The sequence below is a fragment of the Perca flavescens genome, chromosome 19 (genome assembly GCF_004354835.1).
Source record: "Perca flavescens isolate YP-PL-M2 chromosome 19, PFLA_1.0, whole genome shotgun sequence".
Classification (NCBI taxonomy): Eukaryota; Metazoa; Chordata; class Actinopteri; order Perciformes; family Percidae; genus Perca; species Perca flavescens.
In genome coordinates, this window is record NC_041349.1 from 7,549,007 (window position 1) to 7,563,008 (window position 14,002).

Genomic DNA, 14,002 nt, shown 5'->3' on the forward strand with positions numbered 1-14,002 from the left:
GAGCTGTCCCGGACAAATTCATTTTTTATACAGCATTTTGGCCGGTGTCAGTTGGACACATTTACACACACTCATATCATGTTTCCTACATCTAAAATTGGCTTTGAACCATTTCAATCCTTAATCCCCATCTTCACTCCCTTTCCTTAATTGTGCCTAGGTCTTTTTGACGATGATCTTTTATTGTTAGTTTCTTATATTCATGTCAAAGAAACAGGTGTTCAAAAGTCTTTGGTTTCCCAATGTGAACAGATTTCTTTTGGATTATATTACTTATTAATTATGTTGGCTTAATTGTTGCTTTGAAAAGTGGAAGACACTTTACATGTTACATTACTGTGTCATTGACCATATTATTTCAGAACGGAGCCAGGCCCAAGTGAGTTTTTTTAATGCATATCATTATCATTGATTAACATCCCTATCTCAGCTTTTTTCTTCAAGATGGACTCCTTTACTCACTGACAGGATACATTAGCTATTCTAGCTTCCCTGATTTGATCACTCATATCTCACTTCATCTTCGTTCAAACACAGAACAGATTTCCAAAACTGCACTTCCTGTCGTCTCCCTCACACCTCCGCCTCCTCTCCAAGTTAGCTGGGACTAATTTGTGCTCTAAACAAGATACATTAATCATCTTGAACACAATGTGTATTAAACAACCATCATGTTACAGGATTGATAGTGGATCGTGCTAAACTTGTCTAACTAGAAAGAAATCAGAGAGTTTGTGGGACCTGTAAATGGATCTGGATCCCACAGTGTGATTACATAGTGAGGTTACATTACTCTGAATGTTAGATCTGGCTTGTCGGCCTCCTCAGATATGTCAGATCTCCTTGGCACAAACAAAAGGGAGAGTGTCATTGCAGGAGGCGGCGTTCCACTTCTTGCGATCTGTAATGCGGAAGATAGACAGAAACATTTAACTTCAAGGATTTGTATTTCAAGCTGAACATATGAAGAAAATGCTGGCTGTCAGCAAAAACTGGATTTCTGGGAGTTGAAAGTCAATTTTGTGGAAGTTGTAGTGTGGTATGTAGCACATGTTAGTGATGTAGCAGGTATGGAAGGCCATTGGCAAAAATATCACTTCAGAGATTTTGTGTTCAGACGAATAAAATTTCTGTAAACGTGTAGAGTTTAGTCATGTTAACACGCTTTTTTATGAATTAACACAAACATTTACCAGTAAGTGTTGCATTTCCTAAGTATATATGTATTTATATATTTTTATCCATATTATCCAAGTTACGTTCCTTGTGTTGTGTGTTTGTGTCTTGTTTGTATTTTAGAGCCGGAGAGATAAATTGATAACATTTCAACTATTATATTGGCCAATTATTTTTATAATCGATTAATCGGTTTGAGTCATTTATTTCTAGTTTCTTCACTAGCTTCTCTTCTCCTGTCACAGGTTCTATTTTCTAAAGCCTGAAAATAGAGCCAAGATGAGGTGCAGAAATCTAGTTTCTCTCAGAACACTTAAATTGCAATATGCTGAAAGGTTATTAAGGGATTTCTTCCCAATGACACACACAAAAAACTGCCTACCTCATCTTTAACTAATTCTGGTCTCATTCTGATTGCTAACTGTTTGCTTTTTGCTGAGTCATTTTTGAATGTTCTCTCTTTCAGGTATTTTTAACAGGAAATAAACAGGTGAACAGAGCAGGGTTTAAATATGTGTGTTTGTGTAGTTTATTACATCCATAATTCATCTCCAGACAGTGCATTGTTCTTCCTTTGTCTCGCAAATTGCAGTCTTTGGACCAGTTTTCGTAGTTAAACATGGTGCCGTCACTCCACATCCAAAAACCGGACTATGGATAGAAAGACACAAACATTCCAACATGAATATATTGTAGGACTGACAATTAATTAGAAAACATAAGCTAATTAGAATGATTTAGCTAAGTTATTAAAGTTAATTACCTTCATACTTTACAGGTGCACTACACTTTATTGCACCCAACAATTAACGTTTCTGTTTTGTAGTTCATAACAATTTAAATTCCAGTGAAATTGATGGTTTTCTATGATCTTATATTTTCTATTACTGTCATCCCTGGTGGAAAAGTTTATTGGTCAGCTGTGAAATACCCTCCCTCAATAGGGACGTAATCCTACACTCAACTCATGATTGGAAACGATATAAGTTCACACTATGATTTTCTCCAGACTTTTTTAATAGAATGAGCAGCAGACAAATCACTGAAAAATATTCCTTTATGTATATAAACTGTGCAACTGTGTCCTCTTATCAAAAGGGACACTAAAACAGTATTTGTATCCTAAATAACAAACATTTACTAAGGAATTATTCATTATACGTTTAAAAACATAAAAAAACTCAAAATAACTAAACAGAAAAAGATTTCTTCAAATAAATGAACTAAGAAGGCGTAGTGACGTCTGAAGTCAAACAAGTGAAATCTGAAGTAGATAATGCCCTAGACCGTTAAAACATTGTATTGAGATTCATTTTTTTTTATCTCAACCGGTTGTCTGTTGTGTTTTAATCTTTACACATTTATATTCATTTTAACTGAGTTACCTCCCTATTCCTCAATGACTTTTCCAAAAAGTATGTAATATGTTTCATGTCAGTCAGGCTTTAGTTGACATTCAAATTTGGAGGAAAATTAAGTTTATTAAAAACTACAGTAACAGGGGGCGGCCTCTAGCTCCCCCAGTAAGAGTGTTCGCCCCATGCTGGCTGAGTCCTGCAGGTGCCCAGGTTCGAATTCGGCCTGTGGCCCTTTGCTGCAAGTCATCCCCCATCTCTCTCCCCCTTTCATGTCCATCCACTGTCACTATAATAAAGGGAAAAGCCCCAAAAAATAATCTTAAAAAAAAAGTGCGTAGGGTTACACACCTGAATGCAATCGTTGCCACCGATCCAGGTTAGGGGGAAATTGTGGGTGTCTCTTTTGGTCAAAATCTGGATGAAGTTATTCTCCTCATTACTGTGGACCGACGCCAGGTTGGCTCCTTCAAACAGGCAATAATCCTGGAGGCGACAAGAGAGGAAAGAGTATTCTCATGTTTGGTTCATTGCAACATGACTGGATGCATGAGCAGGTCCACTCCACCACTCCTCACCTCAGCTTCAGTCCAAGTCTTTGGGCTGTCGATGAAGATAAAACATTGTTTTCCAACGCGGGACCAATCCTTCGGGCAGGAGTTCTTGCCTACAAAAAATATATTTTAAATATTTTACTGACCTAAAATTTGGGCTGCAGACATGTTGTGTTGAAGAAAAGCTTGTCTAACTGTATTGCTTATGGTGATTTAAAGGTTTTTACATTTGAAGCAACTTGTATTTGTAGCCAGATTTGTACATTTGCAGTACCTTACAGTACATTACTTTTAGGAGGAAAACAATGAAACAATCTCTGTGACGTTGCTATTGTGCTTTGTATTGTTGTTTAAAATGTAATTCCAACGCCTTCTCATGAACGAGTTTGTACGATACGGTACAAAAATGTTTGCATAATAATCCGTAGCATGTGTTCAAGGAAGATACTATACGGCAGCAGCGGTAAGAATGTGGTTGCTCGTCATTAGATGCTAGTCGAAAAACTTCGGTTTTTCGAGTACGTTAACAAGTACGTTACCGCTGCCACTGCGCATTCACTGATTGACCGTGTTGGTGAGGAAAAAAATACGTGTGTGTACGTTCATAGTGGAACACAATTTGTCATTCACGATGGCCCTGGCACTGTGTAAAAAGCTATCATAAGACAAAATTGCATTGACAAATCTTTCTGTTTTCACAATAATTCATTGTAGGATCATATTATTGCAATATGTAAAGCTACATTGACTCTTAACTAAAATATTGTTGAAAGAAGTAAAAATTAATTCCAAACAAAACTTTTTTTTTTACTTTTGAAAAGTTATGACTTTTATATTGTGTAATGTAAGAAGAACTTTGTTGAACTTGATTGTTTTGCCAGTCAAATTCACTTTAATAAGTTCATATTGAAACATACTGTGACATTCTTCGACACTCCCAAGTTTCAGGCTCAGGATTTTTTTTCACTTTAAAGGGTAACTACAGTTTCTTTCGACCTGGAAACTATTTGCCTATGTTTTTGTGTCTATTTGACAGATGGGAACAACAATCGTTGACATTGGTAAAGTGTTAGAGCCAACACATGTTCACATGTAAATAGGTAAACTATGTGTTTATTTTAACCAAAACTAGAGTTGTAATGGTTGAAAAAGTGGAAAGACGACCCAAAACGGCTTTTCATAGTTTTATTTAGTTTCTGTCGACTTTGATTAATTGTATTTTACGATGCTAAAATTACTGTTTATTTACATGGAGTCTAGTGGGTACAGTGAACGCAATTTAAAAAAAGAATCTTACTCTTTCACAGAAAGGCTGACCTCCTTAGAAATCCTTTCCATGATGTTGTCAGACACTTAGAATATTAATCTGAGCCTTTCAGCGGCAAAACGAGCACTTTAGTGGATGCGAATACAAGCTGGACAATTGCCCTATTAACTTACATTGTAGCTTGTTTCGCCGCTGCCAACTGCAGCGATCTTGCTTAATACTGGACCAATGTCAAAGATTGTTTTTCCCATCAGTCACTTAGACACAAAAACATAGGAAAATAGGGTCCACATTGAAAAAAAATGGTACATACTCTTTAAGACCTGTACTTAGTAATACAGTAATTGAGGATAAGTACTTTCCAACACTTTCCAAGAACTTAGAACTTAGCCACACGTCATCACTCACTACACTGGTTGATGCCCGGCCGTGTCCTCGTGTTCGGTAAGTAAAAGTTCTTAGCTAGTTTCCAGAACTGCACAAGAACTCGGTCCAGCAAAAACAATAATGTGACACCCAAGCACATGTTATCACTCACCACACTGAACAGGTGTGACGCCCGGTGGTGTATTTGTGTTCGGTATCTCTTCCCCAGTGATAACATCGACGCACCAGCAGTATCCGGTGGACGCCCAGCACTGCTGGGGGAGGAAGTTCCCGTTTGCATCACACTGTGGGACAATTCTTCCAGGCACTCTGGGGCTATTCTTTCTCTCGTCCTTGCAGAGGCCTGAGTAAAGTAGTAGTGGATTATAAAGTAGCAGAACATGTAAACACTAGTACAAGTACCTCAACACTGTAGAGCTGCAAATATGAATTGATTAGCTGTCAACTATTAAATAAATCGGTAACTTTTTTGATAACCAATTAATCCGTTTGTTTTTTTTAAGTAAAAATTTAAGATTCCAGCTTGTTAAATGTGAATATTTTCTAGTTTCTTCTCTCCTCTGCAGGCCCGGCGATTGCTATAGGCGACCTAGGCGATGGCCTAGGGCGTCAAAAGTGTTGGGGGCGCCGTGTCGCCCTTAGGTCTACTTCCCATTAATAATAGAATTAGAACGACAAGCAAAATAAAACGTGTTTATTAAACATGATCATCCTAGGGCGCCCCCTCAGCCACACGTTTACTTGTCAACCTTTCATTATGCGACGTTTCCAGTCTACGGGTCAGACTCAAACACACGGAGCTCTGAGGCAGACACTCTCACTGTAGAAATAGAGACGAGCAGCGGCACAGACACGGAGCTGCTGCAAGCGCACCTTCCTTGGTCTGTGCAGCTTCAGGTTTATAATGGACGCGCTCTGCTGTGGGCACGCTGCGGCAGATGTGTCCCTATTTCTGTGTAGTTTTGTGTTTCCACCTCCGATGTAGAGCAGCGTTCAGCCACTTCCCTAAACTGTCTCATTCAGAGACCAGCGTCCCAAACGGGGCTCTGAGTCTGTCAGGAGGTCTGACATCTACCGTCTCAGCAGAGCAATCATGTAATGCACAGCAGACTATGGTGCAGGTGGATTATTTTCTGAAATATAGTGACTTTATTCTTGTAATAGTCTATTGTATTATCACTTTATTATTCTCACAATATCACAACTCCTCCAAACCTCAGAGAACACAGATGAGATATACTGTATTTTGAATGTGGATAAAGTTTTGAACATGAGCAGAAATCTTGCTCAAACACATCTGAAATATTACAGTCCAGGGGTTTATTAATTCATTAAAATGAATTCATGTATCATTCAGGTGAAAAATTTTAATATGCACATTTAAGGTGGTTACTTCCTCAACAAAAGAAGCAAAAGCGGGAAGAGTAAATGATGCCTAGGCTACATGTGTGCTGACTCAGATATAATTAGAAAAGTCGATCCAAAGGAGAATTAATAGATGAAAGCAATACAGAACGCCTGTGAGCCTTACTGCTAAATATTCCATTATGTTTTTATATTTAGATTGTAATCTCTGTTTCCCTTTAGATAAAGATATTTCCAGCATAAATTGATTCAGAAAAAGGTAAAAAAAAAAAAAAATAGTGCATAAAAATTCATCAGAATGCAGGAAATGAAGTATTTAATGCTCAAAATTTCCAGGGGGTGGACCCCCAGACCCCCGCATCATAAGTCACCATGCACACAAATCTGGAAACAAAAAACTGGCCTTTGGGTTGCCAGACCAGTTATGATTAGACCAAATGTTGGTGCCATCTAACTTACATGGAAGCTAGAAACTAAAATGAACATACATTACTACTCTATTGCTGACACAGCGCTGTGGAGATCTGGCAATGTGAGAATGGGGGGGACACAAAACTCAATCTCGCCTAGGGCAACCAAAGGGCTAGAACCGGCCCTGCTCCTCTGTGACAGTAAACTGAATAACTTTGAGTTGTGGACAAAACAAGACATTTGAGGACGTCATCTTGGGTTTTTGGGAAACATTGATCCACATTTTTCACCATCTTCTGACAAACAATTAATCCCTTAATCCGGGAAATATTCATCAGATCAATCGACTATGAAACTAATCGTTAGTTGCAGCCCTACAACATTGTACATAGTTACAGTACTTGAGTAAAAGTTCTTAGCTAGTTTCCAGAACTGCACAAGAACTCGGTCCAGCAAAAACAATAATGTGACACCCAAGCACATGTTATCACTCACCACACTGAACAGGTGTGACGCCCGGTTGTGTCTTCGTGTTCGGTATCTCTTCCCCAGTGATGACATTGACGCACCAGCAGTAACCGGTGGACGCCCAGCACTGCTGGGGGAGGAAGTTCCCGTTAGCATCACACTGTGGGACAAACTCTCCAATCAAGCCCTGGTTGTTATTCCTCTCTTGGTCACAGAGGCCCCCAAGCTTAAAAATAGGGCTTGTGTCGTCGATGGACCAGGCATCGCTTAGGATCAGAAAGGTGCAGAGTGTCAGAGACACGCTGAACGCCTTCATGCTGATGCTCATGCTGATGATGATGATGATGATGATGATGAACCGGGACTGTAGCCTGTTGAAATAGGAGCAACAAAATCTAAAACTGTCAACAACATAGAGTTCTAAAAAGCGAAATCCATCTGCATGTCTTTCCTTGCAAAATAAATCTGCGTTCAAAATGTTTGATTAAGATAATCCAAAGGAGACTCACCTGGTTCAGGATCAGCAGGTGTGTTGAGCCGCCTCTGTTGCTTCTGTCTTTATATCCTGCGGATTGCTGGCACTTCTGCTGTGTCATTGTTTTAATTTTCCACAAATTCACTGGAGCTCTGATGTCAAATGTAACACAGCCGAGCTGCAGAGATGGATACTGTTTTGTCTTTTGTCTCATCAGTTTTTTTTTACTCAGACTATTGTAATCATTGTGAGTTCAAGGTAATCATTGGATATCATTTTTATATCGGCCTTTCATTGTTCATAGCCCTGGCTTCCCTGACTGTCTCGTCTGGTCTTAGGGTTACTTGTTCTTATCTTATCTATATCTGCTCTTATTTTCCTCATCTTGTATTGTGCAAATCTGGGTTACAGCCCATTTTTGCAAGTAAACACTGACACCACTTGGCTGGGTCATATCGAATTATATTCTCCAACATTAAGATGAGACATAAAATCCAAAGAATCTAATATTTTATTGTTTCGTTGTTCAAGAATCACATTTAAAATCTAACAAGTAGCCTGTTTTCCCACACTTTTACACATTACATATAATTACCAGTGAACAACTGATGCGACCTAATGTCAGAAAATGTGATCATGTGTATAGGTGGACAAAACATGACACATCCCTACTTCCTGTGCAGACAGAAATTTAAAGACAAAACAACATAGTCTAATGCTGTGTTACAAACCACATACTTTTTCTTTTTTACTTTTAGTACTTTAGTACTGCAGCAGCCCTTTCTTTATGCAAACAATTGGGACAAACAACTTTGTCGTGACACCGCGTCTTGAACTTGGACCCTCTTGCTCATATATCTGTCGGCAGGGGCGAAGTGGGCCATGTCTTCTGAAACTCCACTCACATTGTTTCCTCAAAAGCAAAGAATCTTTGAGGATTTTACTATATGTTTAACTTTGTGTCAAATCCCCTCAGTCTCTCTGATGCTGTTTAGGCTAAATTTCTACCCTACCTTCTGTACATTATTAAATGTAGCATTTTCGTCTCTTTTTAGGCGCCAGGAGTAAAAATCCTCAACATTTGTTGTGTTTAGGTTTCAGAATGATGACGACAGTTGGAGAACAGTAACATATGAACCAACTCAAGCCAGCTGATGGTTTCGCTGCGACTCTGCAATTTATCTCGTCGCAAATCTTTGTTCTAAACTTGGCTTAAAACACCATGTTGGCTAACTATCATGTTTTTTTTTCCAAATGTGTCATTTTTTTAATTTCCTACGAATTCACTGGAGCTTTGAGGTCAAATGTAACCCAGCCGAGCTGGAGAGATGGATACTGCTTTGTCTTTATCTCATCAGTTTCTCTTTCTCAGACTATTGTAATCATTGTGAGCTTAAGGTAATCACTGGGTATCATTTTTATATCGGCATTCTATTGTTCAGAGCCCTGGCTTCCCAGACTATCTCATTCTTTTTAGACATTTCATTCTGAAATTGCTTGAGAAATAGTGCACATAACTGCCATAAATAGAAAAAAAATCTCCCCGGACCCCCCCTAACTGAGCCCCGAATGTTTACGTCTAGCTACGCCCTGGCTGTCTGTGCTCTTTTGGGGTCGCCCTTGATGTGACGTGTTATACGCTGCACAGAGGATTGTGGGTCAGATATAGAAAGCATGCTGGCTTGTATACTACAAAATGTGACCGGATGCAGTCAGACGTCATGGTATAGACATACTGTAATTTTGACATACTTTGTATTTGGCCATGACCAACGGCCACTTTGCATGTTTGCAAGCCATGATGTCTCTCTCTTTCTCATGGATGGGCCAAATTCTTTGGGCGGGCAAAGCAGAGAAAGGGGAAGTATTCTTGCTCCTTATGACCTCATAAGGAGAAGATTCCAGATCGGCCCATCTGAGCTTTCATTTTCTCAAAGGCAGAGCAGGATACCCAGGGCTCGGTTTACACCTATCACCATTTCTAGCAACTCGGGGACCATAGGCAGGCTCATATTATTAAAGTTAAAAAACTCATATTAAAGTTAAAAAAACCTCATAAAGTGAAATGTTCATGCCATGGGACTCTTAACTGAACTCTTCGTCACAGGCCTTAGGACCTCATTTGGAAAGAATTCCGCTACAAAATTAATAACCGATGGGCAGGGTGGGAGAGAGGCCACATGTAATAAAAGGCTGCTTTTCTTGGATGACACTTATTTGTAATGTAAAACCTTTTGTCATGTCATGTTTTTATTGTTTTAGCAGGTTTTTACAGTTTCTTTCTATGTATTTTTTTATATACTGTATATACACAGGTACTTTTCTGCACAATAATCGCTTATCTAATAATATCTTATTATGCTCAACAATTATTTGCTAAGATTTTAATTTCAACTACACTTGAGCAAATTTTAAATGGAGCTTGGTGACATACGGTGGCAGAGTTGAGTTCTAGTGCACAGCATATTTCCAATAATTACTGCAGAAAGTACAGAGGGAGTTCTCTTATTTTTATACAGTCTATGCATATTTCATAGGGACTGTTTCAATTTTATTTTAAGAATAATTTGAAAGATGATGATGATATAAATTAAATGTTAACATAAAAGTGATTAGAAAAGCAATCCAATATAAAATGTAATACATTAACGAATACAAACATAAACAGGTTCTTGTACTTTTATACAGAACACAACACAGCCAGAATAACAGAGACCGTCATTGTCCAGTGCATACAGCGGTTACAGTACATTATGTAACAGAAACCATGTACAAGATTATACAACATGTGGCTGCTTTACCTCAGCTTTTTTCTGGAGTCATAATCAAAAAAGGAGTTGATCAAATTCAGCAAGACAGTTTTTCCAAATAGACATCGCATTTTAGCAAAACCCTAAACCTAGTTTGACTATATCTAAAAACCTCATGTGTTTAACAGGTCTAAAAAATTTCAAAAGACAAATTCACTGTGCCTCTTTAAACGTCGTCATGCACTGATACATTTTTACTGGCACAAACACAAGTTTCATCCCATAATTTTATTTCCATGCTCACAACCTGAAGTGAACGTGAACACAGATTATGATTCGTTTGTCCCATAGTCACCAAAGTAAATATTGGATTCATTTTTTAGACGGACACATCAGGAAGAAGACCAGACCAGTTCCTGTCTCATGAACAAACTCTCTCCAGATCGGACAACACAGATGAGCTAATGTTAGCGAACGCCATAGCAAAATAAATGTTTGTAATGCTATGTCTTTTAGCTGTGTAAATATAAATTTAGCACAAAAGGTAAGGAAATTTGTGTTTGGTAGATTATTTCTCTGTGGTAACAATACTGTTTGGCAATAGATCTTATACCGTTGGAAAGCCTGTTTAGTTCTCTTTCAAATGTTGCCCAATTTCTAAGGAAAATGCATTGTGGGATGAGCAGCAGCGCTGAGTATGTGGGTTTTTGCCATGAAAAATCTTCTCTGCCAATGCCAAACAGCTTATTCTGCCATTGACTCCTTTGGTGTTTGGAGAATTGGATGATTGAAGTTTGAAGAAACAAGACATATTGGCAATTTAACAATTTATTCATTTCACAAACCGGAGCCTTGGTAGCATGTGGAAGAACCATGCACAGCCACAACAGCCTGGCACCTCCTCCTCATGCTGGTCACCAGCCTGGTCACACACTGCTGTGGGATGGCATCCCATTCTTCAACCAGCATTTGTTGCAAGTCAGCAACGTGGTTGTGTTGGTCACTCTGGCATGAACAGTAAGCCCAAACTGATCCCACAAGTGTTCAATGGGGTTGAGGTCAGGACTGCTGGCAGGCCATTCCATCCTCTCCACTCCCACATTCTGGAGGTGGTCTCTGATAAACCCCGCCCTGTGGGGGCGAGCGTTGTCATCTTGGAGGATAGAGTTTGGTCCCAGACTGTGGAGATATGGGATGGCCACTGGTTGCAGAATCTCATCTGTATATCTCTCTGCATTGAGATTGCCTCCAATGATGACATGCCTCAAAACAAGTGTCAATAGCAACAGCAAAATAACCTGTTTGGCAACGGCAGAGAAGATTTGGCAAATTATTTATGGGCGCAACCAACATATTCAGCGCTGCTGCTCATCCCACAAATGCATGTTCCTTACAAATGGGGCACCATTTGAAAGTGAACTAAACAGGCTTTCCAACGGCATATGCCAAAAATGCATTGTTACCACAGAGAAATAATCTACCAACCACAAATTTCCTTTCTTTTTGTGCTAAGTTTATAATGCAAAAGAAAATATCGTTAAATTATGCAAATATAACTTCTCATCCATCCACACAACGTTCACTACACGTTCAAATGAGGCGACGCCCCTTTAGGAGACAGGAAGTGTGTACCACTTCAAACCATTTGTTCAGCGTGTAATGCGTTATCTTTAGTATAGAGAAAATGTTTGCTACTGCACACAGAGATCCTCTTTACTAAAGTCTGTGCATTTCAAGTAGCGCCAATGATATGAGGCGTGGCCTCATTTGAACATGTAGTGAACGTCGTGTGGATGGATGAAAAGTTATATCTGAATAATTTATTATGTTCTTTGCTAACATTAGATATTTACACAGCTAAAAGACGTATTTAGCATCCTGGAGATTAGTTTTATAAGCGCATTCAAAAACGTTAGCTTACGTTATCTTCTCTTCGTTGCCAGATCTCGCGAGAGTTTGGTCCTGAGACAGAAACAGATCTCAAACAATAATTTACTCCTGATGTGTCCGTTTAAAAAATGCCATTTTATTGACAGAATGTTCTGGAGATATGGGTCCAATATTTACTTAGGTGACTACGAGGCGAAAGAATCGATAATAATCTGTGTTCCCGTTCACTTCTCCCGTTGGAATCAATGAAATCTGGAGAATGCCGCTAGTCTCCTAAAGAGGATGGAAAAACCCACATGACACAGAGACAGGAAACTACTCTGAGTTGGGGCGTCTCGGTTCTAAACCATCTCTGCTGCACAGACTCTGGTTCCAAAATTACAAGAAGGCAGCGCCTGTGTCCGCGGTATATTGGCTTCATTTTTGTACAGTGGGAGGAAGTGGAGACGTGTCATCCCTCTTTTTGACAGTCTATGGTTAAAGCGCAAAAGGCCTGTTTATGAAACTGGAAGTCATTTAGTTGCTGACTGCGTGAGACTCCAGTACAGAAATGATCAGACGAGGTCTCCACAAAGACACCACAGATTGCAGAAGTTCACTTAAGGCAGATTTATTTGAAACAATTGCATGTTTACAAGTAAACCGAGCTGTCCAAGACACATCAACAGACTACAGGCATAGACAGCTGAATGTCATTTGTTATACAGCATTTTGGCTGGTGTCAGTTGGACACATTTACACACACTTATATCATGTTTCCTACATCTAAAATTGGCTTTGAACCATTTCAATCCTTAATCCTCATCTTCACTCCCCTTCCTTAATTGTGCCTAGGTCTTTTTGACAATGATCTTTTATTGTTAGTGTTATGGAAGTTTCCTTTGCAGCAGGGGGGGAAATTTCCGAGTTTAGTAAATTGAAACAAATAAGACAGACTGAGACTAAAACCAAGTTGGGTTTTTGTATTTTATTAAAAAAGATATATTTGCAAATAGGATCAACATGATTTCACAAAAGGCCTCAGCCCAGTGTGGAGTCAGTTTCTCAAATGAGTGAACAGAAACACCAGGCTTTTATGCATCTTCAGAGTGACAGCACATACGCACTTGGCTTAGTATGACGCTACAATTTTGACAGGCAATCTGATACACATGAAGACAATCAGATGAATACAAGAGACATCTCGGAGTCATCTCACCTCCTCCTCCCTGTACGACTGTCACCCCCCCAGTTACAGCTAAACTGGCATGAGAAAACTAGAGATAGTTTTAGGGTGACCTTGTACCTTTATCGATTCAGGCTAACAGTGCTCACATAATGTTCCAGACTGCATGTCTCACAAAGTTAGAATCAAAATCTGCATGTGGGAATGAGATAGACTCTTTCAGCATTTGTGAGAGCAGTAAAGTAGAAATAAAACATAAAAATATAAGGAATTGTGCTTAAATGTAATTTTGCCATTACATTAGTTTCTTATATACATGTTAAAGAAACAGGTGTTCAAAAGTCTTTGGTTTCCCCATGTGAACAGATTTATTTCTGATTATATTACTTATTATTTATGTTGGCTTAGTACAGTACTTAATTGTTACTCTGACAAGTGGAAGATACTTTACATGTTACATTACTGTGTCATTGACCATATTATTTCAGAACGGAGCCAGGCCCAAGTGAGTTTTTTTAATGCATATCATTATCATTGATTAACATCCCTATCTCAGCTTTTTCTTAAAGAAAGGACTCCTCCACTCACTAACAGGATGCATTAGCTATTCTAACTTCCCTGATTTGCTCACTCACATCTCTCTTACTTCATCCTCGTTCAAACGCAGAACAGATTTCCAAAAGCACTTGCTGTCGTCTCCCTCACACAGACAGAAGAGCCTCCTCTCCAAGTTAGCTGG

General features: G+C 39.1%; 1 protein-coding gene across 1 annotated transcript; it reads right to left on the reverse strand.

Moving 5' to 3' along the window:
• Positions 1 to 425: 425 nt before the first annotated feature.
• LOC114546093 (lectin-like) lies at positions 426 to 3,142 on the reverse strand (the record flags this gene model as incomplete). Its single annotated transcript, XM_028564757.1, has 4 exons — positions 426 to 901; positions 1,713 to 1,827; positions 2,883 to 3,017; positions 3,110 to 3,142. Coding segments are annotated over 4 exons (351 nt in total), but the record flags the coding sequence as incomplete, so codon positions are not given.
• Between the last annotated feature and the right edge of the window lie 10,860 nt (positions 3,143 to 14,002).